The sequence below is a fragment of the Solanum lycopersicum genome, chromosome 6 (assembly GCF_036512215.1).
Source record: "Solanum lycopersicum chromosome 6, SLM_r2.1".
NCBI classification, from domain to species: domain Eukaryota; kingdom Viridiplantae; phylum Streptophyta; class Magnoliopsida; order Solanales; family Solanaceae; genus Solanum; species Solanum lycopersicum.
In genome coordinates, this window is record NC_090805.1 from 49,155,799 (window position 1) to 49,183,374 (window position 27,576).

The 27,576-nt window shown below is 31.3% G+C and overlaps 5 protein-coding genes and 1 long non-coding RNA gene across 6 annotated transcripts; 3 read left to right on the plus strand and 3 right to left on the minus strand.

The window, feature by feature from the left end:
- Positions 1 to 1,163: 1,163 nt before the first annotated feature.
- On the minus strand, positions 1,164 to 1,736 carry LOC138349062 (uncharacterized). Its single transcript, XR_011221590.1, has 2 exons — positions 1,602 to 1,736; positions 1,164 to 1,382 (listed from the first exon to the last, which is right to left on the minus strand). It is a non-coding gene; the product is annotated as an uncharacterized lncRNA (long non-coding RNA).
- A 3,130-nt stretch (positions 1,737 to 4,866) lies between these two features.
- Positions 4,867 to 8,968, plus strand: LOC101261717 (protein disulfide isomerase-like 1-4). Its single transcript, XM_004241224.5, has 12 exons — positions 4,867 to 5,539; positions 6,056 to 6,185; positions 6,375 to 6,540; positions 6,642 to 6,760; positions 6,859 to 6,939; positions 7,424 to 7,510; positions 7,593 to 7,667; positions 7,757 to 7,825; positions 7,905 to 7,985; positions 8,080 to 8,214; positions 8,306 to 8,362; positions 8,492 to 8,968. The coding sequence occupies exons 1-12, from the start codon at positions 5,040 to 5,042 to the stop codon at positions 8,633 to 8,635; spliced, it is 1,644 nt and encodes a 547-aa protein (XP_004241272.1). The 5' UTR covers positions 4,867 to 5,039; the 3' UTR covers positions 8,636 to 8,968.
- A 1,006-nt stretch (positions 8,969 to 9,974) lies between these two features.
- On the plus strand, positions 9,975 to 11,224 carry LOC101261419 (fasciclin-like arabinogalactan protein 11). The gene has a single exon (XM_004241223.5). It carries the CDS (start codon positions 10,218 to 10,220, stop codon positions 10,965 to 10,967), a length of 750 nt encoding a protein of 249 aa, XP_004241271.1. The 5' UTR covers positions 9,975 to 10,217; the 3' UTR covers positions 10,968 to 11,224.
- Positions 11,225 to 14,503: 3,279 nt separating this feature from the next.
- On the plus strand, positions 14,504 to 15,068 carry LOC138349415 (uncharacterized). The gene is made up of 2 exons (XM_069299755.1): positions 14,504 to 14,509; positions 14,628 to 15,068. Exons 1-2 carry the CDS (start codon positions 14,504 to 14,506, stop codon positions 15,066 to 15,068), a joined length of 447 nt encoding a protein of 148 aa, XP_069155856.1.
- Positions 15,069 to 18,181: 3,113 nt separating this feature from the next.
- LOC104648097 (uncharacterized) lies at positions 18,182 to 19,502 on the minus strand. The gene is made up of 3 exons (XM_026031700.2): positions 19,314 to 19,502; positions 18,688 to 19,200; positions 18,182 to 18,620 (listed from the first exon to the last, which is right to left on the minus strand). Exons 1-3 carry the CDS (start codon positions 19,470 to 19,472, stop codon positions 18,255 to 18,257), a joined length of 1,038 nt encoding a protein of 345 aa, XP_025887485.2. The 5' UTR covers positions 19,473 to 19,502; the 3' UTR covers positions 18,182 to 18,254.
- A 4,648-nt stretch (positions 19,503 to 24,150) lies between these two features.
- LOC101261125 (zinc finger protein BALDIBIS) lies at positions 24,151 to 27,194 on the minus strand. Its single transcript, XM_004241222.4, has 3 exons — positions 26,359 to 27,194; positions 25,837 to 26,236; positions 24,151 to 25,692 (listed from the first exon to the last, which is right to left on the minus strand). The coding sequence occupies exons 1-3, from the start codon at positions 26,486 to 26,488 to the stop codon at positions 24,636 to 24,638; spliced, it is 1,587 nt and encodes a 528-aa protein (XP_004241270.1). The 5' UTR covers positions 26,489 to 27,194; the 3' UTR covers positions 24,151 to 24,635.
- Between the last annotated feature and the right edge of the window lie 382 nt (positions 27,195 to 27,576).

Consider the following 27,576-nt stretch of genomic DNA (forward strand, 5'->3'; position numbering starts at 1 on the left):
ATTAACCCAGAGAGAATCGGACCGGGCTTCGTCTCTTGCCTTGCCTATTCACCGGCTCGGCACCGTTCTATGAGTACTATTCGCTCAGAGGCATCTGGGTTGACCGGATTGAAACGGGTCAAGTTTTCATCATCCTCGTCTCACTCCAATTTTGCCCCTTTTTTCCTAATTTGTGTTATGTGTTACATTTTCAATGTTTAAATTTAGATTATTGAATGTTGTATAGAAATATATTATCAAAAAGTAATGGTTGATTTGAAGATTAAAGGGGTTGTTTGAAAGTTAGGTTGATAAAAGCATTACATATAAGTTTAAAGTTAGAAAGTTAGGTTGATAAAAGCATTACATAGAAGTTTAGAGTTTAAAGATAGAAGTTTAGAGTTTGAAAGTTAGACTGATAAAAGCATTACATAGAAGTTTAGAGTTTGAAGATGGGTATATAGACGTAAATTAATTTTTGAGATTGAGTTAGACTTAACAATATCATACGTGCTAATGAATTAGCTGATTTTTCTAATGTTTATCAATAGCTATTCGCCTTATTAGTATAAGAAAAAACAAAATGTTATTTATATACAGTAGTATAATTTTTTTTTGCAGTAAATCGGCTCCTGATTGTTTGAATTCAAATTATTTATTAACATGGAAAACTCCATCAAGGATTTTTTTGGTACTATATGAATAACTGTTTCAATCATTAACAAATTAGTTGAGAAAGTAATTCTTTTTATTGAATGAGTTATGTATAATAATATATGTAACTACTGTGCGTTTGGAAGCTAATGGAAAAAAAAAAAGAAGAAGAAAGCAAACGAGGCATACAAGTGGATAACTATACAATAATAACGAATTTTGCTTAGCTTAGTACTGGACGGTTCATTGCTGTAACCACTCACTCGATTTATTTTTAATACAAACAAACTTAAATACTTTGTTTCTATTTTAGTTTTTTTTTTGCTTTTGCAATATAATGTTTGATTTAGATCAAAGAACCTTTCTCAATCCACTTACTTTAAAACCCTGCTTTTGTAATTACTCTCTTCATTTTTATCTATATAACTAATTTAATTAAATATAATTTTTTTAAAACGATTTTTTTTCACAATAAGAAAAAAAAAACTAGTAAAAGGAATCAGAACAGTTTAGAACAAAATGAAGCAACATTAACATAATAAAAATTTCTTTAATTTAAAATTTTATCGATCGCTAATTTTTAGCATTAAAACAGCAACAAACAAGTTTGCCACCCGGGTGTGGATCCGGAACGCACAACCCAACCAAAATACCAAGTTTTCTACACGGGCCAGCACAATCCAACCTGGTCTTACAATTGCTTGTGAAAACACAATCCGAAGAAGTATCATAATTGATTTCAATATCACCTTAAAAAAAGAAAAAAAAAAGATGTAAATAAATAAATAAATCAAATTTACGTAAAAACTCAACAAATCATTTCCCCCTTCAAAATGGATGGTGGATTACAAAATAGAAAATCGAACTTTCACAAAACAGAGAGATCAATTAAAACATATGAGTTATTAAGATTTTCTAAACTTAAAAGATTACATAAAAAAATAGAGAAAACCAAGAAGATAAACTACCTGTGGCTTGAGAGGGAACAAGAAGAAACATGATTAAGAGAGTGACAAATAGAAACTTCAATGAATCCATTTTCGAAATGTTAATGTATGACGAAGGTTATTGCTTTGAATTGTAACGATGTTTTTATATCAATCATATTTTTGAGACATTAATTATTATACCATTTTAAGGTTGTAACTATTATAGGAATATATAACTATATTCTTTTTATTTTAATTTTTAGGATAATGCTTTAAATACTTTCCTCATTTTATTTATCTCTATATATGTGCTAAAATTGTTGACTAGATGTTGAATGTGCTTTCCATAATAATCATCTCTTTTACAATTTAAACTTTCCAAATATAACAATTTAATGAGAAGTTTCTTTACAAAAGACACAGTATCGATAATTTATGTATTACTAGTGAAATTATTCTTCTTTCGTGTGATGAAATTTTTTTATTAAATAGTTAAGATAAATATCTCTTTTTTCTTAACAATGAAAAATTTCTCTTTGACTAAGAATCATAGTTCTCTTTTTCTTGAGTTTTTAAATATCTTTTTATTTCAATTTTATGTTAAAAAATTAAAAAAGTATTATAATACAGTGCCTAACTTAATATTTTTATCAAAAAGATAGTGCTGATACTCACCTTTATATTATTATATTATGGTAAATATACTGAAAAAATTATCTAACTACAATTTTTTCTTGCCTTATTTTCTATTATTTTAAAATTTTACAAAAATTCTTCTCAAATTCTCTTCTTTTAAGATACATAACATTCAATTTTTCAACTCAACTATTTTCCTTTATTTTTTCATTTCTATAATCACTCCACTATATCATCAATTACCTTATCATTCCTTTATTTTGAATTTTAAATATTTTCTCTCTCTGATTAATGATCTAAAGTTAATCAATCAAGAGATAGTTCTTTATTTATTTTTTCTTTCCAATTCTTTATTTGAAAAATCCTGTGATCGAATATTGGAGTAATTTTCATACACAAAATAAACCAATCATACGTGGACATGACAAACTAAATTCGGAGAAAATTAGGACAAAAATGAATCATAAAACATGTCATTTATATAAACGGGTATGTAACATATGTTTGTTACGTATGTGTAGTACTGTTTTTTTTTTAACTATATCAATTGTTTCTCATATTAATAATTTTTTTATATGATACATAGCCATGTCAAATTATACGGGCATGATGCATATGTACTAATTTATACGGAATGTATCGATCTCAAATCAAAGAACTTAATTATGTGTAACAATTATATGTTTAATGTATTCCGTAATAATACAATGCTTATCAATTAAAACGAGATACATAAATAGTAATGTATCATGTACTAATTTCTTAGATATGATATGTAAATTCAGTTTTTATAATAAATGTATCAATTATATAGCAACTACTACACAGTAATGTATCAATCTCAAATCTATCATCTTATGAGCAACAATTTACTTACTCAATATATATAGTATAAATACAACACTTATCAATTTAAACGAGATACATAAATAATAATCATTCACTAATTTTTTAGATATGATACGTAAATTTGAACTTATACTAAATGTATCAATCACATAGCAATTTTCACACGATAATTTGTCGATATTAAATCTTATGGGAAACAATTATTTATTTAATGTATCTATTATAAATACAATATTTATCTATTTAAACAAGATACATAAATTGTAAAATGCCAAGTAGCAAAGGTATTCATGATGTATTTTTGAATCAAAATTGAAAGGATCTTCGATAAACTAGGAGAATAATTTTGAACCTCAAAATTTTCAACAATTTTGAATATAAATTGAAGGATCTTCGATGAACTGGAGAAGAAAGAAATATTAAATCTCAATTTTTTGACAATCTTAAATCAAAATTGAAAGGATCTTCGATGAAGTTAAATATTCAAAAGGAAATTGTTTGTCTAATAACAATTTCATCACTTTTGTATCCTTGATAACTCACCTCGCTTATCCAAAATTTCAACATAGTCTTTTTAATCAAATCTTAAAGGTTTGTTGATGGGGGAAGCAATTTGAAATTTTAAATTCTTTCATTCTGATAGGATTTGCCTTTGTATGATTGAGAGTAAGAAGAAATGTAAGCGTAATTTATGGTATTTAATAATTTTCAATATTTTTTAGAGCAACTAAAAGATTCTTTTTTTATTAGAATTAATGTATCCGAATGGTGAACCAATGTATTTGGATGGTGACTTATATATCTGAAAGGTAGAATTTTTTTAAGAGACTATTGTAATTAGAAAAAAGAGTAGATATAAAATATAATTTACTTTTTACACTATGAGATTTAGGTAAGTTATATATTTTCTTCTTAAATTCTTTTTTACCTTCTATTTTTATATTTTTTAAATGAAAATCTTATTATCTCTCCTCCTTATTATCATAAACTCAAAAGAGTTACAATATCTTATTTAATACTCTCTCCTTTTTTAAAAAAATGACTTTATTTTTTTGTTTAGCCTATATAAAAAAATGAATTTTTTTTTTATAATAACTTTTCACGTGACATATTTAAGGCCACAAAATTAAAGGACAACTTTGTATATTTGATATAATTTTAATTTAGGACTTGATTAAAAGTTTTCTTTATTTGCTTCAACTCTAATGCAAAGTTAAATTAAATCATTCTTTATAAAACGAAGATAGTACAAATATTTTTTAACATAGTATATATACTCACCTTTATATTATTATATTATGATAAATATATTTATGTTATTTATCTCTTTTCTCATCATTACTAAGATTTATTATTTTTTCTTAATTTTATTTTTTACCTTTTTAATAGTTTTTTAAAAGGAAAATCTTGTTATATATATATATATATATATATATAGAGTTTAATATCATAAAAATATTTTTTATTAAAAAAAAGTAACTTAAAAATCTCATAAATAGTAAAATAATTATAATTTAAGCCTTCAACTTATTTTTGGCTTTAGGCTCACTAATTAATTTGTCATTTATTAGCTCCAGCCGTTATTGAACATTTTCATACTTTAAGGACATATTTGATTTATCAAATCATTTAATTAGGTTAATTAATGGATATCTTTGAAATAATAAAAATTAATTTGAATCAAGTAATATTTTTTCTAAAATATAACCACAAAAACATATCTCTTTAATTCCGCAAGTGTAACTTAAGGACGTATTCAAAGAAATTGACTATTTGTCCTTACTTTTTTTTTTTTACCTTGACAACGTTATATAATTGAAAGCATACATTATATTTATACTTCTTTTTTTTTTTAACTACGATGAATTCTATCTGATATGTATTCTCAGTGTAATTGGTTCAAACACGTGTTGTAATAAATGACTTTTTATCGGATCTTTGTTATTACCAAAATAAGTCACTTGCCTTGTTGCTAAAAAGTGTAACAAAATAATGCCGAGTCGATTGATCATCTTTCTCTGTTTCTCCTCTCTTCTCTTCCTCACTCCATCACACGCAGCATCCTCTGACGACAACGATGAATTCCTAAGCTTCCTCGAGGACTACGAGGATTCAGACGAACCAGACACCCCGAATCATGAGGATCCTCCCGAGGTTTCTTCGCCGCCATTTGATCGCGCTCAAGAGGCAGAGGATATCAATATTGATGATGAGAACGTTGTAGCATTGACTGATAGTAACATCAATGATTTTTTGGAAGATAATAAGTATGTGATGCTGGAATTCTACACCCCCTGGAACGGATATTGTAAGGCTCTAGCTCCGGAATACGCGGATGCTGCAACGGAGCTGAAAACAGAAAATGTAGTGCTGGCGAAGATCAATGCTGCTAAGGAGGTTGAGGCGGCTGATAGCTACGATGTCCGAAGCTTTCCTACGATTTTTTTCTTCGTTAATAGTGATCCCGAACTTTACAAAGGCCGAAGAACCAAGTATGTCGTCCAGAGGCGGCGAATCCATGATTTATATTTTATGGATTCAGACATATTGTTTATTCTAATTCTAATTATTTTTACACAACTTTATGCTTTTATCGAAAGTATTATAATCAGATGAATCCATTGCTTCAACTCTCTATCCTACACTAACGTCATCTTGTCCGCTTTATATATATACACACATTTACATACACAGACATATGTGTATACATTTATATTCATTTGATAAGAATGCGTGTAAGCCAATTTGAGATGTACTAATTAACAATAACATGCTACATTTCACAAGCATAGGTATCGGTATATATACCATTGTTTCATTAGTATAAAAAGTCAAAAGTTTTGAATTGCTACATGTATGTTAGCTGATTATAAGCTTGGTATCACTATAATGTTGCTGGTATTGGCAATCAATTAATATGATCTTGCTTCTCATAATCAATTAAAGTTATAACTTTAGCTCTTAGATCAATCTTTGGATGTGAAATTGATGAGGAGCTTTTCCTGTAGAAATGCGATTGTCTCTTGGATAAAGAAGAAGATAGGATCCGGCGTTTACAATATAACAACAACTGAGGATGCAGAGCGTGTACTAACCTCCGAGGACAAAGTTGTTCTAGCATATCTCGACTCCTTGGTGGTATGTTGTTGAACTGCTACTTGCTTATCATTTTCCTTTTCTAGTGAAAAAGCAATTGTGTTATCATTTCTCTAAATATAACATCGATATCTTCTTTTTGTTGTGTATTGCTGTCAATTGTCTATCTGCAACTTGACATTGTTATGATTTCATTTCTCATAAGTTTACTAATGTCCAACCATTTTACAGGGTTCCGTGACTAAACAACTTGCAGCTGTTTCAAAACTAGAAAATGATGTTAACTTTTACCAGACGACAGATCCTAACGTGGCTAAGCTATTCAACATAGAAGAAAATGCTAAACGCCCTGCTTTGGTCATGCTTAAAAAGGAGCCAGAGAAAGTGGTGCATTATGGTTAGCCGCTCCTTTCATCTTTTTTTTTTTTTTTGATACTGGAATTGAATTGAATCTCAACTGCGAGACATTCTTATTATCTTTTTCATTTTGCAATTCAGATGGTAAATTCAAAAAATCTTCAATAGCTAAGTTTGTTTCTGCCAGCAAGCTGCCTTTAGTGACAACTTTTACTAAAGAAACCGCCCCTTTAATTTTCGCAAGTCCAATTAAGAAACATGTAAGATTAGATCATTTGTTTAACAACTATTATGATTTTTGTTTTGAAATGTGTATCTGCTTGTTAATGTATTGATTTCCCCCCTATGTTTTATGCAGATTTTACTTTTCGCCTCAGAAAATGATACAGAAAAGTTGTTCCCAACATTTCAAGATGCTGCAAAACTTTTCAAGGGAAAGGTAATGAAGCTCTATTCACTCTCAAACATATAACAATACTGCTACTCTTGGACATAATTACATATAGTCCAGTAGAGTGGAAATACTGTTAGAACGGTTTCCAAAAGAAGTTTATAGACTGCACCGGCGCTATCACCTAATATGTAAGTCTTTTACACGAAGAATGCTCGTGTCTAGTTTATAACGATTTATGTTGGAGTAGATTGATCAATGCTTGAAATCGCGACTTGGAGTACTGTTGTTTTAAGGCTTCGGTTTTAAGTAGGTTAATCAATTCTTGAGATCATGAATTCTAGGGTTTCTGTTAAAGATTTGAGTGTTTTTTTCTCTGTTTCATTTGCGTGCAATTATCAATTAAATTATGTAACATGAACAGATAACTACCTATCTATCATACACCTAAACATACAATTTTTTTTTGATCCCTTTACTTTTGGGACTGTAAATTAGTAATAACTGATAGTATGTACATTGACAAATGAAGCTCAACTTTGTTTTTGTCAAAACGAACGATGAGGAAGTTGGAAGACCGGTATCAGATTATTTTGGGGTCACTGGAGATGGTCCACAGGTAACTCTTATTCAACATTATAATGGGCACAACAAGATCTTTTGGAAAAATTGGTTACTGATTGTTGATTTAATTCCTGTAGGTTATTGGATACATAGAAGAAGATAATCGCAAGAAGTTTAGATTTAACGAGGACATTACACTCGAGAAGATTAAGGTAGATTGTCACAAATGGTTGTTAGATGCACAGAATTTTGGCTGGGAATTTCTCTAAACTAACTTGTTTATTGTCTTTTATTCCCCCAGGCTTTTAATGAGGACTTTCTCGAAGACAAGCTCAAGCCTTTCTATAAATCAGATCCGATTCCTGAGACAGTAAGCTGCAGTTTCCTTCTAGCCTCTAACTTAACTCATCATACGTGTGGTGATTCAATTTCATCTGTAATTATCACAGAATGATGCTGATGTGAAAATTGTGGTCGGAAACAATTTTGATGAAATCATTCTCAATGAATCAAAAGACGTGTTTCTTGAGGTATGTTCAAGAAATGAATTTTCTTCCATTGGTTTTTGTAATCAACTGAGGGATCAAAGTTTTGGTATGTAACTTTATCATTCTTTTTTGTTAGATCTATGCACCTTGGTGTAGGCAGTGCCAAGCTCTGGAGCCAATGATCAATAAACTAGCACACCACTTACACGGCGTTGAGTCTCTTGTTATAGCCAAAATGGAAGGAACAAGTAACGAGCACCCTCGTGCTAAGGTAGTTTATAATAAATACGCAGTTTGGATTTGAAGAGGACAATATTTAGTAGCTTGATCATCACCTTCTTCTTTTTTATGATCCTTTGCAGTTTATAGGATTCCCGAGTCTCCAATTCTTTCCAGCAGGAAATAAGAGCATTGATCCAGTAAGTGATGATTATTTTGTTTGTGTTTGTGCTACGTGAACCAAGTAAGATGCCAAATGTCTAATGATTCTACAAATCTCCAATTCATTTGAGACTGAGGCATAGTTATTTTTGTATTTGATCCTACAGATCCTGGTTGATACTGAACCTACTCTAGTGTCATTGTATAAGTTTATCAAGAAAAATGCAGCTATCCCTTTCAAGATTGAGAGACCAGCTTCTTCTAAAGTAGGCGTCAAGAGGGAGAATGGAAACGCAAGAGATGAATTATGAGAAGAGATTTAACTTCTATACACCGACAGTAATAGTAGTAGTTTTTCCATCTACACTTGGATTGCTTTTCTGTGGAATTATTTACATAACTATGTTTAGGATATAGTTGATTGTAAGAATATTACTAGCACCTTTATAGATAAAAATAACTTTTTTTTTTCCAGTTTAGGTCTCAAAAGCTGCATTCCATTCAAGTTTAAGGAACTCGAATAATATGAGATATGGTGCAGCGTGCTAAAACGCCAAGCTAATTAGATTGCAACCTCAGATTAACCTGACTTTCTAGCTGTTCAAAAAAGAATACTGATGACAATACATTAAAAGTTTCTAGTATCATCATTGCAATAATCTTCATTGGATAACTTCTAGCTTTCTTTTTTTTTTTTTGGAATATCAACTAAGCATCGTTTTCTTTTGATGCTTCACGAGACAGCCAAGTCTCGAATTGTAGAGTTTTCATGCCCTGTTTCAAGATTTTGTTGCTTAAATTACTGTACATAATAGCTCAAGTTTGTCTAACTCCTGTTATTCTTCAAGATTTTGATTCATTGTTTTACAATCAAAAATACTTTAAGGCAAGTTTTGCTAGCAGTCTGTTTGGTGCACCTTATTCCTTGAAGGGAAAGGGTCAAATTTTCCCTTCTAAGGGGGTGAAAAGAATCGATTGTACCCTTCGTTATACTTTTCTTTAAAAAAAAAAATGTGCGGACATTACTTAAATGGTTCAAATATACCATCATCTATAAGGTTGTCCACGGTGGACATCGAATCCCAATGAGTTGGACGTCACGTGGCATGACAATTGACACCTCAATGCCCAACTATGGAAAAAAGAACGATTTCAGTTTCTCTGTATATTAATTGAATGTAATTTAATACAACACAAAAGTGTGCCTAATTAGAGGTTGATGAATTATAAGTAACCAATAGAAGAGGATGGGCACACATGAATCATGATCAATAACTTTATTTTTTTAAAATTATTTTTATCATGATCAAGAACTACACTGAATTTAAACAAAACTTCCTTTTTAAGTTTGTGGAAAGCCAATCATAGCCATAATTAAAATTTCTAATGAGTATAAGCAAAGCAATCATAAAATACTTTAATATTTGTGAAAACTCCAAACTTCAGATCTCTCCAAATTTCCTGTATTTCCAAGCAAAATGTTAGCTGTAATAGTTCCTCCACACCCGTCTGTTTCTAATTATGGTCAATAACAGTAACTCACAGATTCTAATTAGTACAATTTTGTCATTTATACGATAATGATAAGTAAATTTCTATGATAAATAGTGATTGTAACCTGATAAAATGGTAACTAACATGTTAGAAGTTCGGTGAATGTAAATTATCTTTACATTATCGATGTATAAATTAAAACATTAAGTTCGACAAACAAAATAAAATTTTAACCTCCCACCAAATTGAGAGATTCTACACTACTGTCAATTGGTTTATACAGTTACATGATTTCCAACTTCTCACCAACCATACAAAATTTTGTATTTTCTTCTCCATAAAACCCCTCAATTTCTCAAGCACCAATCATCTTTCAAAGTTCAATTTCTCATAGCAAATATGATGAGTCATCTTGTTTTTTCTCTTTCCCTCTTAGCAATTTTCCTCCATTCTTGCACCTTCACCCTCGGTCAGAATCCTGCCTCTGCTCCCGCTCCATCGGGTCCCACCAATATAACGAAAATACTCGAAAAAGCCGGTCAATTCACCACATTTATCCGACTCTTAGGAACTACTCAAGCTGGTGATCAGATCAATACACAATTGAATAATTCGAAACAAGGAATGACTGTTTTTGCACCTACTGATAATGCATTTTCGAGCTTAAAAGCGGGAACTCTCAATTCTCTAAGTTCTCAAGAACAAGTTCAGTTAGTGCAATTTCATGTACTTCCTAGTTTTATTTCAGTTTCACAGTTTCAAACTGTGAGTAATCCATTGAGGACTCAAGCTGGAGATACTAGTCCCGGTGATTTCCCGTTAAATGTAACGACTTCCGGGAATCAAGTGAATGTGTCCACCGGAATTGTAGATGCTACTGTAGGTAATACGATATATACTGACGGCGAGCTCGCGGTTTATCAGGTGGATAAAGTGCTTCAGCCATTGAGTATCTTTGCTTCTCCGTCGCCGGCCACAGCACCGGAACCGGCGACTACAGAAACGTCGAATCTGAAGAAGAAGTCTCCGGCAGCGTTGAGTCCGAGCTCCGGGAGCGATGATACTCCGGCGGATAAATCGGGTGCTGATAGCGTGAACAACGTGGCGGCGTTGGCGATTGGGGCTTTCTGTTTTGCGTTTTGGTTGTGACATTAGAATTTTTTGACGGTTGTGATTGGTAATGAATCATATGGTTTGGAAGAAATTACGGCTGCAGGTTTGGATTCGACGGTTGTGATCGTATGTGATTTCCCTCAATTTGAATAATTTGTGTTTCTTTATTGTTCCCTCCTTTTTCATTTCATGTGTTCTCAATTTGGATTTTCAACTGTAACATATGAATCAAATTTTGAAGTGGTGAACATTTATATGTTTTTCAATCGTCACTTCTATTGTTTATTCAAAAATTCTTTTATTCTACTTTATTAATATTATCAGAAATAAAGGTTTTTCTACCGAGAAATAATGAACAACTTGTGTAATAAAACTTGATTTTCCTATTCATTTTTTATTGAGCTACGTCAAACACATGGTGAAAAATAAATTTGTGCTGAAATATTGAGAAACTTCATAAATTTTATTTTCTCATCAATTCAATCAAAATAGCTATGATGTAATATTAATTATTTTTCAAGAAAAAAGAGTGACTTTTTAGTAGGGCCGGTAACCGCAGTCAAAACTCAAAAGGACGTTGTCATATTCTTTACTTGAACAAGCAACAACAAAATGCAAAACATAATATATAAACATGATTTTTAATTTGGTCTTAACTGACATCTATATCCTTTTTAGCTTTAGATATGCATAAGTATCAAATTAAATTTGTATAATTTAAACAAGTATATTCACACGTCTAATATGGCGTCGCACAGTCACAATAAAAACACATCCCATGTTGTGTCTCACACTAATAAATAGAAACACATCCTATGTTGCGTCTCACACTAACAAATAGACATACACATCCTATCAGATCTCTCAAACTTTGAGTTTGTACAAATACATTATCGTAACAACCAATCAAGTTTAAATTCCAAGCTAAGAATTAGATCCTATCTTTCGACTAACAACAATTAATAGTGAAGTAAGAGGTACTAAACACAGAACAAAAATGACAATTCATCTTGTATAAATTTAAGGAATCCCATAGTGTAATTCAATAATTACATTCTGTCCCGATAATTTTAATAATTATAAAAAATCCCTTAAAATTGCTGAGCCGTGATACTTTAGAAAGTTGTGATACATGGTAAATGATACATAGTAACTTAAAACTGTTAAGAAAAAATAGGGGATAAAAACGGTAAATTTAAAGCTGTTACTAAAACAACTTAATTTGTGATAACAGATCATTAATCAGCATTAAATCAGCACTTAATTGGATATTAATTTCATAATTTGAAAATCAAAGATTGTATCAGTTATTTAGAAAACAATTGGAGCTGCCGAAATTTTTTTGTTGTTGCAGTGGGTTTTTTTGAAGATGAATACTTCGATTTTGATGAGACATTCCGGAATTTGGGTGAACGAATTGCAGTATGAAAATTACAAAATTGATGGAATCGTTGTTGGAGATTCAATTTCGTTTTCTAATCTCAAAGCAGCAATTGCGGTCGAGTTGGACATTGATGTATCAAGGAAAGAAATTGAAATTCGATACATTGTAGAAGGTAACTCCTGTCCGATGAAACTTAAGAACGATATGAGTGTTAAACTATATTTTGAACTGAAAAAAAACGAGCCTGTATTTTCAATATATCCATTATGTATTGACACAATTGAGAAGAATAGTGGTACTGTACATAACTTTGATGGAAGAAGTGGAGAAATAACGTGTGTAGAAGGCACAACAAATGATACTCAGGCTTTGGCAATAGTTGAAAATAGCTTATTTGAGACACATGAAAATTTAGAAGTTGGAGTTGCAAATGTTATAATCAATTCAGATATTGTTGATGTGAAGACAGGTCAGATATACAAGGATAAAACAACACTTGTAGATGTGATGACGAAATATAAGATAAAGAACAAATTCAACTGCAAAGTGAAGAGGTCTGATCAACAAAGGTATGACAGTATTTTGATATTTTAATGTATCATGTGTTGTTTTATAATTTAATTAGTACATGAAACATTACTGTTCTATATGAAAACCTGCAAGTTTCATATGTTATTTTATAATCTAATGTATCATCATTTCTGGAATTTGTTTTTGATACATTGAAATAAGTATATTTGATACTTGAAAGTACTACTACTGATATAGTAAGGACTGTATCATTTTAAACAGTCATATCACAAATAGTGGATAAATTTCATAAAAGTTTGATACTTTTCTTAAAAATTGGTTGATACTTTTTGTGTGATTCATTGTTCGATTACTTTAAACATTATTGTTGAATATATTATATATGATGTATTTGATATGTGTATTAATATGCTTAAAAAATGTACGCAGCTATGTGTTGGTATGCTTTTCAGACAAATGTGGTTGGACTATGAAGGCGTCGTGCAGGAAAAAATCTGATATATTCATTGTTAGAAATTTCAATAGTGAACATACGTGTCCGATGAGGGAGAGGGTATTAACCAAAGTCCAAGCAACAGTGGGATTTGTAAGTGGAGTGACAGCTCCAAAATTGGTCAATTATAAACGAATTTATACACCAAGGGATATAATTGATGATATTAGAGAATATTATGGTGTTGAAATATCTTACCAGCAAGCATGGCGTGCTAAAGAACGTGCACTCTCCATGATTAGAGGAAAACCATCTGCTGGATATAGACGGATGCCGCGATACATACACATGTTAAAAATTGTGTATCCAGATTCTTATATAAGAATGCATAAGACTGAAGAGGATGAATTTATGTATCTGTTCATCGCCTTAATACCATTCATTAGGGGATTTAAATACTGCAGACCAGTAGTTGTTGTGGATGGTGCACATCTGAGTGGAGCTTACAAAGGGACATTTGTATCAGCAAGCACACTTGATGGCGCAAGTATTTTTTATTTATAGTAATGATGTCTTTTTATATATTAAGTATCAAATAATATAATGTGTGTGTAATCAGGTTGCATATTTCCATTGGCATATGGTGTTGTTGACACCAAAAATGATTGTTCATGGAAATGGTTTTTCGAACAGTTCAAACATGCATTTGGCGATAGAAAAGATATGTGTGTTGTTTCAGATAGAAATGAGAGTATCATGAAGAGTGTAAGGATTATGTTCCCCGATGTACCTCATTATGCATGCATCTGGCATCTTTGGAAGAATGTATGTGGAAACTTCAAAAGGAGCAGAAAGGCCATAAGTGATCTATTCTACTCTATGACCAAAGCATATAGAAAGGAAGATTTTGATAAGTTGATGGCTAAGGTTGATATAATTGATCACAGGGTTAAGGAGTACCTTGAATATGCAGGTTACGAAAAGTGGTCAAGAGTTCATGCAACAGTAAACAGAGGTAGAATGATGACTTCAAACATTGCAGAATGTATCAATGGTTGTCTTGTTGAAGCACGCTAATTAACTATATTAGAATTCTTGGAAGAGGTTAGAATTCTTTTTGGATCTTGGCATTGCAAAAACAGAGAAGTATCCTCATACACAAAGGACACATTAGGTAGAAAATTTGAGGAATTGTTGATTATAAACGCGGCTAAAAGTTCAAAAATGGAGGTATGTATCATTATATGATACTTTATATTATATGTATCTAATTCTGTGTATCATTATGCTTTTTTTAACATGATTTGATTTTTAAAAGTTATATATTTAAAATTTTTAATGTACACAGGTTGTTCCATCATCTGAGTTTATTTTCTCAGTTTATGAAAATGGAAGAAGATATATTGTTTGTCTTGAGCGGAAAGTATGTTGTTGTGGTAGATTTCAACTAGATGAGATACCTTGTTCACATGCAATCGCTGTATTAAAAAAAAAGAATGTCACCGATATGAATCCGTATTGCTCTGATTATTACAAGCCTGATGCGTTGGCAAAAACATATGAAATTCCAATGGTGCTAATGCCAGATAAGAAAGATTTGTCAGATCCTAAACACCTGGTAGCTGAAACTGTGTATCTACCTAGATACAGAAGATCATCTGGACGACCAAGAAAAAGAAGAAGAAAGAATGCAGATGAAAAGATTTCGGTGAACACAAACTGTTGTGGACAATGTGGACAAGAAGGGCACAACAGAAGAACTTGTACTTTCTACCCAAAAGAGAAGTGAATTTGTCGTAATGTTTCTATGATATAAAGAATAATTTATCACGTAAACATTTTAATGAATTTCAGTTTTAATTACGACTGCAAATTAAACACTTTGTGTTTAGATAAATAAACGTACAAACATGTGGTAATTACATTTGAAGTCGTGCTTATGATTATAAATACTTTCTTATTATTGGTGTTGATAAAAATACTTGTGTCAATATTTGTTTTGAATATATAAATCTTATGCTACAGTAAGATAACATAATGTACATGATACATATGGTTAATCTAGTGTATCATGTACATTTATTGTGTATTTTTTGTACACATTGTTTATATAAAGTATCATGTACTTTTAGTGTGTATCATTGGTTTGCATAATGATACATCTCCATTAGATAAAAAAATACAAATATATTGTTAATGTTATTGAGTACTTTAGAATGACTATAAATCATGTATCATGTGAATTTATATAATTTAACTTGTGTAATGCTTTTTTTGATATGCTTTTATTGAAATATACAGTAAATAACTTTCCTTTAAAAAAATAATAGCAATTCATATGAATATGTTATTCAATTTACCTAAATATCTTGTAAAATTTAAGGATTAGAGTGTAACATATTGTACATTATACATACGGTTTGACCAATGTATCAGTTATTTTTAGTGTGTTTCTGGTACATATGTATCATTTGGTTTTAGCATTGTATCATCTAGATTAAATAAAAAATTTAAAAATCTTTATGTCTATGTTTGATTATAAATACTTTGATTATACTTTATTAAATGATTTAAACCTGGTTTTGTCAGTATATTTATTATGTCTATTTTTAATTAAAAATTTAAAAATCTTTACGTCTATCATTTGATATTTATATCTTCAATATAAACAAATTTGTTACGTAATGTGAAAAAAAATATTAATGGAAATTGACAAAACAAAAAAAATAACATTAAAAAGGATAAAAATAGTTGTTCAATAACATATAAAAATAATAAATATAACATTTAAACATTGTTTTATCATGAAATGCTACGCTATGTGAACTAAATCTTCTTCTGGTGGTGGTGTGACTACGCCCCTGGATTTTGGTGGATCATCATTGTTGCTAACATATCCGCACTTAGCCTTCTCACTTCCATAACTCCACAGCAATGCTCCATATCTTTGACGCAGGTAATCAGGATTAAAATCAGCATAAGATATATTGATTTGGTCACTGATATACTCGGCAAATGCAGTAACATATAACCCACAGTCTCTACAAAAAATACAGAATAAATTAAAAACTTAATGATACATTAAAACGGGCAAATGAAAAAATTCTTGATACTTACAGGCTATCGCTTTCCTGTGTAGGGATGTCTTGTGCAAATTCTATCATGAAAGGAACTTGAGGCTCCAGAAGTGAGCCATTATTGTTGTCTTTATATGCTTGACAATCAGCAAATTTTGTGCGTTCATTTTATTCAAAAAATCCACTGTCAAGTAGGTATGAAGGAAGCATTTTAGAAAACATCTTGATCTCATGAGGAATTGTTTGTTTCCTTGTGCTAATTGATGAGTCAAAAACCCTTATCGACCTGTTTTTCAACTCAACAACAGCCAACACCCAATGGAATTGTTGATCACAGTTAATTGGGATGTAGACCTCATCTACAAGATGCCATGGTAAAGCAGCTGGTATTCCAAACCCTTTGATGATGTTAATTATTGACCTCTCATGTACAGATACAACTGAAGCGCGATCAATATGTTCTTGTGTAGTAAGACTATCATCATCATTGTCCATGTAATATCTATCATAACAGTTTTTTACATGTGACATGAACAAACAGTGGGTTGTTGTGTATCTGTATTGATGCATGCTGCAAAGTTTTGATTTTTTACGAAGGTAGTAAAAAATCACATCGATGTGCTATAAACAAAATGAAAACAGAGTAAGAAATTATTTACATCTAAACAATATAAAAAAAGAAATATAATTATGTGAATATAGTATGATACTTTTGCAAATTAAATAGTATGATACTTATACATAATGTATCATTGCTAATTAAATAGTATGATACTTATAGATAATGTATCATGATGTTATAATATAGTTATAACTGATACATATTTCATAAATAGTTTAATATTTTACCTCATCAGACCAACACTTGTTTGGCTGTGACATGGCATAAAACCAATTCTTGTTCATTGGAAAAGCAACAACAAAGTCCATCATCGTAAATCCAAAAGAAGAAGATCTTGATCTGTATTTATCGTCCGATGGGTTCCTGCATATATGATACATAAGTTTTCAATGTATGTACATGATACATAACACTCAATTATTTACAGTTTTTATATAACAAAGTATCATGAATTAGTTGTATATAAAATGATTACGCCTAACACTGAGAAAAAAAATGTATAAAACTTACTTATTGTTATGATTTTTTAGAAGCCCCCTCAACAACCAATTCATGTAATCCTCAATCAGTTTCGGCGAAACTTTATCTGCAATGCCACATCCTTCGAACGGGAAATGGAGTCGAGCCATATCCTTCAATTTCTCTTTTCCCTTTTCGCTTGACCCAAAAGAAGTACAATATGGAGATTGAATCCTTCTCGAAGGCATTCTATTTCTATGCGCAGGAGTGACTGCATCAGTTTTAACAACAATCTCCGTTATTGGAATTTCAGTGGGTAATTGACTGTCGGTCAACGAGTACTGGCTTCTAGTTATATTCTTTGGATCGTAAGAATACAATGGTCTAGCATTGGTAGCATCTTTACCCAAATCTTTGATAAGCGCATCTATTGCTGCTTGAGTTGATGGCGATATTGTTGTTGAAGTTAAAGAATCCTGTATAATATGATGTAATGATTTTTAGAATAAATTTGTGTGTAATGAAATTGTGTGTCATAAATCAAATTGAAAAATGTACCGATGAATCCGTTGTTGTTTTTTCGGGCAACACATGAGGGATGTTGTGATGAACATTGTCGTCAACGGCTTGGTCCATGATATGTTCATTTAAATCTTGGTGCGACTGATGTGCGTCACCATCCTGAATATGCAGTTTTGAAATAAAAACTGTTAATATAATTTGTGCTGATACGTAACATTGATAACAATCACATGATACATAGTATTGATTAAATATGTATGATACATGACAGAATATAAAATGAGAAAAAAAATGATCATGATACAAAGCATTGACTATATGTGCATGATACACAACATACCCAATGTATCATAAACATTACCTTTGGATCACTGACTATTGGTTCACCCTCATTTACGGCAACACCAACACCATCCACATCGACATCCCCTGCATCGTCGACGATATGATGCTCACCATTTTTACCAGAAAAACCACCACCATCCTCAGCTACACCACCCATATCATCGAGATCAACCGGTATTTGCTGAGATGTTTGTTTGTCAGACTGAAATGTGCTTGTATCAGCCTGAAAATTGATGTTCTCTTTGCTAATAGATTGCATCAGCTGGGAGTGATTTGCTTTTATCAAAATAATCAATTCCTCAAATTTCTTGTCAACCTAAAAATTGTAGATACATTTAGGATAAATAAAAGTTTGTTTAAAAATTACAAAATAATTTACTTACGTAAGTTTTCAAATATCCTTTCAACTCTTCAATATGATAAATTATATTGTTGACATTCTGTGAATCTGCATATCCATGAACATCAGCAGCCGGGTTCTGAGAAACGTCTGGAACAGAACCATGTACATCAACAGCCGATTTCGGTGACACTTGTGGAACAGAACCATGTACATCATCAGCATTCGAATGTTGAGGCAGACTTGACATGGAAACATGTACATCATCATCCGGTGTCGGAGACACATTTGATTGATCAGGCTGTTTCTGTTCTGACACCTTCTTTTTTTGAATAATCGATTTTTTTCTTCTTTTTGGCGGTGGTGGAGGAGATGTATCAGACACTCTAGAATATGTCCTCAATAACTGTTCTGGCGGTCTTGTGGAGAAATCATCTAAATCATCTTGCTCGTTTGGTTGTATTAATGGTATTGATGTAGAATGAGCATGTTCAACTTGAGCAATATCAAAAGCTTCAATTTCCTCTGCTGTTGGGACAATGTTTGAACATGCATTCTAAATGTATCACAAACGCATAAGATAATTTAACTGTTAGATACAGTAATAATTCATAATGTATCACAAAGACATAACATAACGATGTTCCATATACAAAAATAAAATTTTACCTTTTGGAAAATGGTGGACATAAGCATTTCAAACTTTGCCTTTTCAGACACAACTCTCCAATTGCATATTCTTGGGATGACATTGCGTTCTCTCACAGCTATTTCTGAATTTAAATTGGATGCACATTCGTATATCCAAACATTTAGTGCATATGGCATCCCATATAATCGGTACAACTTTTTACTAACGTCAAAATTCTGTCTAAGTGAACCAATTAGTTTGAAAAATGATAGCTGACCCCAAGGAAAATGTTGATATCTACCATCTTCAACCATTAGAAAGTCGACAATAGATATCGCTGTGTTATCAATAGTAGCTAATACAAATGTATGAATAAAGAACAGTATAGACATTTGGAGTGCATCCTGATTGCTCTCCCAATTACCCATCTTAAACCTTTGAACTAGTTGATGCTTTGTAACACTATTGACTGCACCAGGGAAATACTTTTTAAAAAGCATACAATTAGTTTGTTCTGGGTATTTGAAATCATTGGTATTTTCTCTGACCTTAAGTCCTGTTAATAATGCAAAATCATCTATACCAAATTTCAGGACACACCCGTTGGAATGTCTAATATGCAACACATTAGGGTTGCTTTGTTCCAATTCTAAAAGCAATAAGCACTTAATTATTTGGCCCTGGAAATTACATTTAGAGATGTCTAAAAGGGGTCCAAAAATTGTATCCTTAAACATTTGGATAACATTATCCCCCACGTATTTTTCAAAGTCCTTTAGGAAATTGTTGTTAAAGTTGACAGCAAACCTTATGGGATGTGTTGGTATCTTTTTAATCTTGTACTTCAGTGGCTGCAATTTGAAAATAAAACCGCAAATTAAAACGATATAGAAATATAACTACTAAATAAAACAACTAATAACTTAATGATACATGGTTTCAGTTTTCAGAATTTCATACTATATGAAAAACATGTGATACATGTCTATAACATGTATCATTGAATTAAATAAAACATTATAACATGTGATACATGTCTAATACATGTATCATAAACAGCGACTAAACAACATACACAAAGAATCTATATGTATCATCAACTATATCTGATGAAACATTTATTAAACTTAATGAATGATACATTATAACAAGTTTCAAAACATGTATGAGTAAATCAACTAAACAACTAATACCTTACCGATACATGATATCATACAGGAATTCATACTACATGCAGAACATGTGATACATAGCTACTACATGTATCATTACATTGACTAAACAATGTACACACAGATTCAACATGTATCATCAAGCACAGATTATACTTTACTACACTTATTGAATGATACATTATAATAATTTTCAAAAACCTAATGATACATATAAAATATTATGAAACACAACAAATTCACGTATCAGTTGACCATCTAAAACACTATACACCCTTTTTAAAATGTATCAGCAAGCACACTTGATTCCTTAAAAATTTTACTAATTTAAACAACACCATTTTTAAGTACCAAAATACTAACCCGAGACAATGTAGGCCTAACAACAGTGTTTGCTGCTTCTTTTTTCCTTTTTGGTTGTATTTTTACAACCTTTGATGTTTCGCCATGGTCTTTGTTTGAATCCTTTTGAAGATTCATAGGATCATGCAAAAACTTTTTCCTATTTTCTTTCCAATTATCATCATCGGAATCATATATCCTTCTATTAATTGACGGATCCATTACTATGAAGTAATAGAACAATTAACAAAAACGAAAAAGAGAAGAATATACGAATTGATGATGGATTAACTATAAAAAGGGTCTGGGTTCTTACGATTCAATATTAGGAAGAAATAGTCGAATATGGATTAAGAATAAAAAGAAGAAAATAGAAAAATCTGCTGGGTTGAGAAGATTCAAAGTTATGAAGAAATAGTGGGATGAAGACGATTAAGGAAAAAAAAAGAAGTGAAAGGTGACTTTGGTAAGAACAAAACGGTAGAATGCAGTGGAAGTTACCCTGCTTCCATATTTTTTGAATTTTGAAATTCAAAATTTCAAAATTTGTTCTTTTATTTAAATTTAATTAAATTTAATAATTCAAAATTAAAAAGCTGATTAAAAGGTTGAGTGTTTAAATGGAAAAAAATTAAAATTCAAAAACTGATTTAAGAGATTGAGTGTTTTAATGGAGAAAAAATAGGCATTAAAATTGGTAAATGTGTATTATAGGAGAGAGAGTGTAATGTATCTAAAAACTTATACTAAAATAAAAAAAATAGGAAATTATGTAATATTTAAAAAAAGTAGGGAAAATTGGAGAATATAAAAATTATAGTTGTGTATTTAAGTTATTTTCCATTCATCTTTGTCAAAGCCCAATATTTATAATGGCCCATCATATTGCTGTTCAAGTTTTAAGGAGTCTGAAGCTGCATTGCTACCACACTTGGGGCATTAGCCCAATTATTCTACTCCCATTTACAAAATTTGCAAACTCTTCCCAATTAGAGAGGTTAGAATCTTAAACCGCTTAAGAGAGTAAAGATGAAAAATATGCATTATGATTTTTACCAACACCTTACTATAGTTCGATAGTTGTAGAATGATATTCCTAATAAAAATCAGAAGGTGCACAAAAATAATTACCTAAAAGTATTTTTAACAAATGTTACTACAAAAATTGTTCAAATTTTTCTTTGGTCGTAGATACATCTGCATTCGTTAATTTAATTAAAAGATCGTTACATTTCGTCTTTCGCTCACCCAATCTGAAAAATATATATATAAAATCCAAATTTGCTCTGGAATAATGCTAAATTGTTTAACCATATATAACCTTTCTTGAATCTTTTTGTGTCATCATATTTCTCTCTACTTTTCAACTTAGCAAATATATGCAGTACAATGATTTAAAAATCTTTTTAACTTTTTTGAAATTTCACGTCAAATTAAATTATGACAAATAAATTACCGGAAAAAGTATACAAACACTATTTACCTAACCTAGGCAAGAGAATGAAAGTGAATATATCGAGGCTACCTAATACAAGTAGCTAGTTTTGACTACCTTAAATTAAACCAACAGAATATATTTATATTTTGACAATTATTTCAAAGTTCGAAGCAGTTGAATAGAAAATGTCATAATAATTGTATGCTATAAGGTAGGGGCTAGGGTTTCTCACTGTGACATACACACACATTCTCCAGATTCTGTTTAATTTCAAACTTTAGTACTATCGATCTCCATGCATAATTTCCATGCACACACGTTCTCAGTTAAGGAGAAACAAAATCACGCTTACAAGAATATTAATTAATTGATTTTTTTCGTACGAATTTGAATGCCAGTTTCATAAAACTTTGAAATAAAGTACATATTCTTGCACTAAAAATACTAGCAACTACATTTTGAAAAACGTACTCAGATATTAAAAGAAAAAAAAAATTGATTCTCCAAGTGTATAGAAACAATATCAAATTACAATTTAAGTTTAGTTTATGTTAATTACTCCTACATAATTAATTAAAAAATGTTTGATTATAATGAAGGGGGCAAGTATCAAATTTTTCCTTTCAAATTTTAGAAATACTTTTTTTAATACTATTAGTTTTGCCCTTATGATTATATTATATTTATTTTATATAATTAAACCAGGGTTTAGGAGTTTAGAGGGACAGGGATAAATAAATTATTGATAAATATAATTATTAAACTTGTTTTTTTTTTGGCTCAACTGAGAAATAGCTGGAATGATTTTGATATGTGTATATATCCCAGCATGCTGCCAAAGCAACAGACAAACGAGTTAACAACTTTCAAATTTTATAGATTTACATCTCTACAAATCACAACATATATTATGTAGACCTCATTTAACTTAGGTGACAATATTTTCACCCTTAAATTTTAAAGTTAAATCATTCAATAAATATTTGAAGTTGAATTCGATAGCTCTAATTAAAAATAAAAGAAATTTCTCTCGTCGATCCATCACACCCCACAATCAGTTGAGCCAGAAAAAAACAACAACATAAGGATTGATTAGAATGTTTAACTTAATCACTAGTTCTAAATGATTTTGGCCAAATCAGGCTTTTCGGAGCTAATGACTAATTCACATAGGAAAAAAATTAATTACCCAATAAGAGAATAGTAATCAGTATCTTAGCTCATAACCTCGAGGGAATCATAGTCTGACAAAGGGTTTTGGTCCAATTTGGACGCAGGAGGATTATGTAAAAACAAATTACTTATAACTATTTATTTCAAATATATGAATGATAATTAACCTGCAAAACATAAATTTATAGTATATATAATAATGTAACAATGACATACCTTGTGTAGTCTTCATTCGGAATTGAGAAAAATACAATGTACATATACTTGTCTTCATTCGAAAGATAGAAAAATTATTTTCGATAGATTTTTATACAAGTTACAAAAACTTGGTTTCTTGGAACTTTCTTAAAACGTAACATTATTCCATGATTCTTTACAGATACAACAACATGCGTACAAAATGATACATCAAACAGTTCTTTTCCAAAACTAAAATAGTAGAATCAAGGAGAAAAACTAATAACTACTCCAAAATCTAATTATGATGGCCACCTTTTTTCACTGCTAAAATATGAATTAGCAACCGAAAATTTTGTAACTAAACAACAACATCAACCCTTCATCTTATTTAGCGATGGATTATCAAAAATAATCCTATTAGCTACACAAGCAATTTAACAACAGATCAAAAACTAAACTGACTAAAGTCAATTTTCTTTTGGCAGTGCTTGATCAGGCATGAACAACATGATGAGGAGAACAATTATAAGAAACAAAAAGAGGTACTAGAAGTGAAAATAACAACAAAAATAATTGAAAATTCTGAAAGATTCTGAATATGGCAGTGAGCCTAGAGAGTTCACAGGTATGCAGTAAGCAATTGAACATTCAAAGGAAAATAAATTTGTAAAAAGGCAGAAATATTTTTACAAGCAGTAAGTAAACACCATGGAGGAAAAAAAAAAGGCTGACTTGTGATTGTCAAGTCCCTTTTAACAAATCTCTTCCAAACATTCAGTGGTCCCCATCCTTTTTTTTTCTCTGACAATTCACAAGATCTCTCAAAATTGCTGCTGCCTTTCTCTCTCTTCTCTCATCAACATTGAAGCTTTTGGCCTTCTTCCAACTTTTTTTTTCTCCACACTCTGAACATTGTATCATTCCACTATAGTGAAAGTCCTTTGAAACGATATCTCCCCACAAGTTTGGACCTTTTGAGTAATCCACATTCAGAATGTGTGTGCTTTTGTTATAAGCACACATAACTTTTTTGTGTATATAAATAACAGATCCAGTCAATGAGTTTCACTATAATCGCTTAATCCCATGGCTGAAGCAGATATGTTACCGAACTTGGCTAGCTCATTTTTCGATAGAAAAGGCCTACTTTCGTTCCCTCCTACCCCAAGAAAATCTCTTGTTAAACCTCCTTCCATTGCTTCATTTCCACTCAGATTAACTTGTTTTCCTTTGTTGTTACGCGGCATCAAATTGAAAGGATCTGAGTTCTTTCCACTTGCATTACCTTCTAATGAAGTGGAATTCATATCCCCGAACAACAGCCTATTTCCTTGATTACTATTATTATTATTCGGAGAGTGCATCATTAAACCGTTAAAATTCTGATCATGAGTAGCAAATTGTCCTTGTCCATTGCTTTTAGAAAAAGACGAGCCCATTAGCCCGAATCCAGTACCAAAGAGGGCTGAATTGCTCCTCGTTGATCCCATTTGGGCTGCTTTTTGTAAAAGTGCAGTAGCCGACATATGAGTAGCTGGTGCTGTTGTTTCGTTGTGATGATTGTTGTAGTACATTGAACTTATTGTCTCCGACATATTTCTTTTGTTCTCTTCCTCCTCCTTTAGCAATACTCGTGAAGGAAGTTGAGACGAGGATGAGCCAATTCCAGAATCATCACCAACACCAGTACCATTAATGAACCATTGTTGAGTATTGTTATGTGCGGCGATTTGGACCAATTCATGATGAGGCAAATTGCTAGTAGTAGAGCTTGACGATGCTACTAAGAAATCATTACCTGGATTCGGGTTCATATTATTGTCCAACCAAAGTGGTATCCTTGGTTTTTGTCCATCCACATTATTGAGCTGTGGTTGATGATGATGACTAATTGCAGGGTCCAATCCAAGTCCCATAAATTCAGGCCTAAACAAATTAGAACCAAATTGGGGATTTCCAGTACTTTGCTGAAGATTAGTATTGCCAAATCCCCCATTCAGCAAAATTTCATTTCTGAAATTCAGATTTGCTGTACTTGGAACTGATGTAAATCTTGCACTTTCTTCTGCTAACGCATCACAAAATGCTCGATGTGTTATAAAGCTGTCCTTTCTGTTCAATTTTTTTTTTTCACTTCAAGTTAGTTGCATTAAATTTCACATTTATTTCCTCAATTGACTATACTTAGGATAGTCCATTTATATATATTCTCTAAAGCAATAAATGAAAATAATTTATGGTTCATTAAATAGGTACCTGGAGAATAGAGTTCCACAGTCACATTTATATTCCCTTGTGCCACAAATCTTAGTATGAGCTTTCCAATCAGATTGAACAGCATATTTCTTGGAACATTTCTCACACTTCCACTTCTTCTCGCCATGTTTTCTCGAGAAGTGTTTTTTAATACCTGTTAAATCTCCCAGAGCTCGCGATGGATCATGGTGGATACACGTCTTTTCAGGACAAATATAAACTTTCTTCTTGATCACTTCATTTTTGTTCCTTTGCTTTAGCTTCCATGGCAAGTTGTGACCTCTTCTGTGGAGCTGTAAATTCTGGTCCCTCTGAAAACCCTTGTTGCAGATTTCACATATGAATCGATTCGTCGCCATCAGTGACTTTGGTGATAGTGCTATCACTTCTGCATCTGGATCTGTTAATAAACATCACCACCACCACCAACAACAAACAAACCAATTATGACCCCCAAAAAAAAAACTTATAATTTTGTTTTTATATATATATATATATATATAGTAAAAATTGCTAGCTTACCTGGCTTTCCGGGGAGATTTCTTTTTCGTTTAGCAGATGGATTTGAGTTAGGGTTTGGATTATTATTAGTAGGGTTTGAGTTTGGATCTTGAATGAAAGCTAATGAAGAAAGTCCATCATCCGACATCATTTTTGATAGGTGAGATTTGGAGAAGAAGGTAGATGATGAGTATAAGTGAGAATAAGGTACCAAAAAAACAAAAATAGAACAGCTCAGCTTTCAGAAGAAACCAAAGATTTTGCTGAAAACAGCTAAATCCCAAGTTTACACAGTATAAGGTTTTATTTCCCAGGAAACTAGACAAAAACAATGGTTACAACTACAAGATTCCATCCACAGACTATTTCTTCTTCATCTTTCTTACAGAGGTTTTCTGCTTCAATGTTTAGCACCTAAAAAACTACTACCATACAATAATTTTCTCTCTCTATTTTATTCCTTATCTCACACGGCTTTTCTCCCTATAGTCGGTTAGACATAGACTCAAGTGGACCACTTTTCTCCCCCACCCCTGGTAAAAAAAAAAAAAAACTATTTGTTTGTCCGATTTTAATTTGATTTTGAGTTTAAGAAAGAAAATAAAATTTTTAAATTTAATTGTTTTAACTAAAATTATCTTTTAAATTTATAATGTTAAATATCTCAGGTGAAAAGTTAAAAGTATCACAATGATAAAAAGCACGTATAAATGAACGTCATTATATTTAAAGTCGTTAAATGACATTTATATAGAGCTATTGGACAAGGGTGAGTGAAGGGAATAGGAGTGTGAAAATTGTGGCAACAGTAGTTTTTACGTGCAGATGTTTGAATTTATTTTCAACTGAAATTCAACGATTCCACTTTAGATTTTATGTTCCTTTTTTATGGCGTTTTCATAGTGACGCTGGTAGTTGGTGACAATATACAACAACGTAAATAATGAAGGAAAGTAAAAAAGAAGAGGATCAAAAAAGGGAGTTGCCTTTACAGCCATTGATAACTGGTAAAAATGATTATGCCATTATTGGATTTTGGACCCTTAATTGATTACTGGGAAAGAGAAAAAAAGGATTGGAAAAATCCAAAAATAAAAGGGAAGATAAAGAGAATAATGCATATGCTCCCTTTGTACGGTGTCGTCCCGTGAAGTCGTAGCTGGAACATATTATGTTGTATTGAGTGGGAGAATTAGGTGGGTACACTATGGCCCCATAATTTTCCCTACTTACTTTTAC

Bases quoted from the DNA above. Each gene is read 5' to 3' on its own strand.
- LOC101261717 (XM_004241224.5), top strand. From the start codon at position 5,040: ATGCCGAGTCGATTGATCATCTTTCTCTGTTTCTCCTCTCTTCTCTTC. The intron at 6,186-6,374 runs GTATGTTGTTGA...ACCATTTTACAG, and splicing joins CATATCTCGACTCCTTGGTG to GGTTCCGTGACTAAACAACT. The intron at 6,541-6,641 runs GTTAGCCGCTCC...TTTGCAATTCAG, and splicing joins AGAGAAAGTGGTGCATTATG to ATGGTAAATTCAAAAAATCT.
- LOC104648097 (XM_026031700.2), bottom strand. From the start codon at position 19,472: ATGCCATATGCACTAAATGTTTGGATATACGAATGTGCATCCAATTTA. The intron at 19,201-19,313 runs GTAAAATTTTAT...TGATACATTTAG, and splicing joins TGTCCACCATTTTCCAAAAG to AATGCATGTTCAAACATTGT. The intron at 18,621-18,687 runs GTAAGTAAATTA...TACAATTTTTAG, and splicing joins AAGGATATTTGAAAACTTAC to GTTGACAAGAAATTTGAGGA.
- LOC101261125 (XM_004241222.4), bottom strand. From the start codon at position 26,488: ATGATGTCGGATGATGGACTTTCTTCATTAGCTTTCATTCAAGATCCA. The intron at 26,237-26,358 runs GTAAGCTAGCAA...GTTTATTAACAG, and splicing joins AAATCTCCCCGGAAAGCCAG to ATCCAGATGCAGAAGTGATA. The intron at 25,693-25,836 runs GTACCTATTTAA...AAAATTGAACAG, and splicing joins TGTGGAACTCTATTCTCCAG to AAAGGACAGCTTTATAACAC.
- LOC101261419 (XM_004241223.5), top strand. From the start codon at position 10,218: ATGATGAGTCATCTTGTTTTTTCTCTTTCCCTCTTAGCAATTTTCCTC.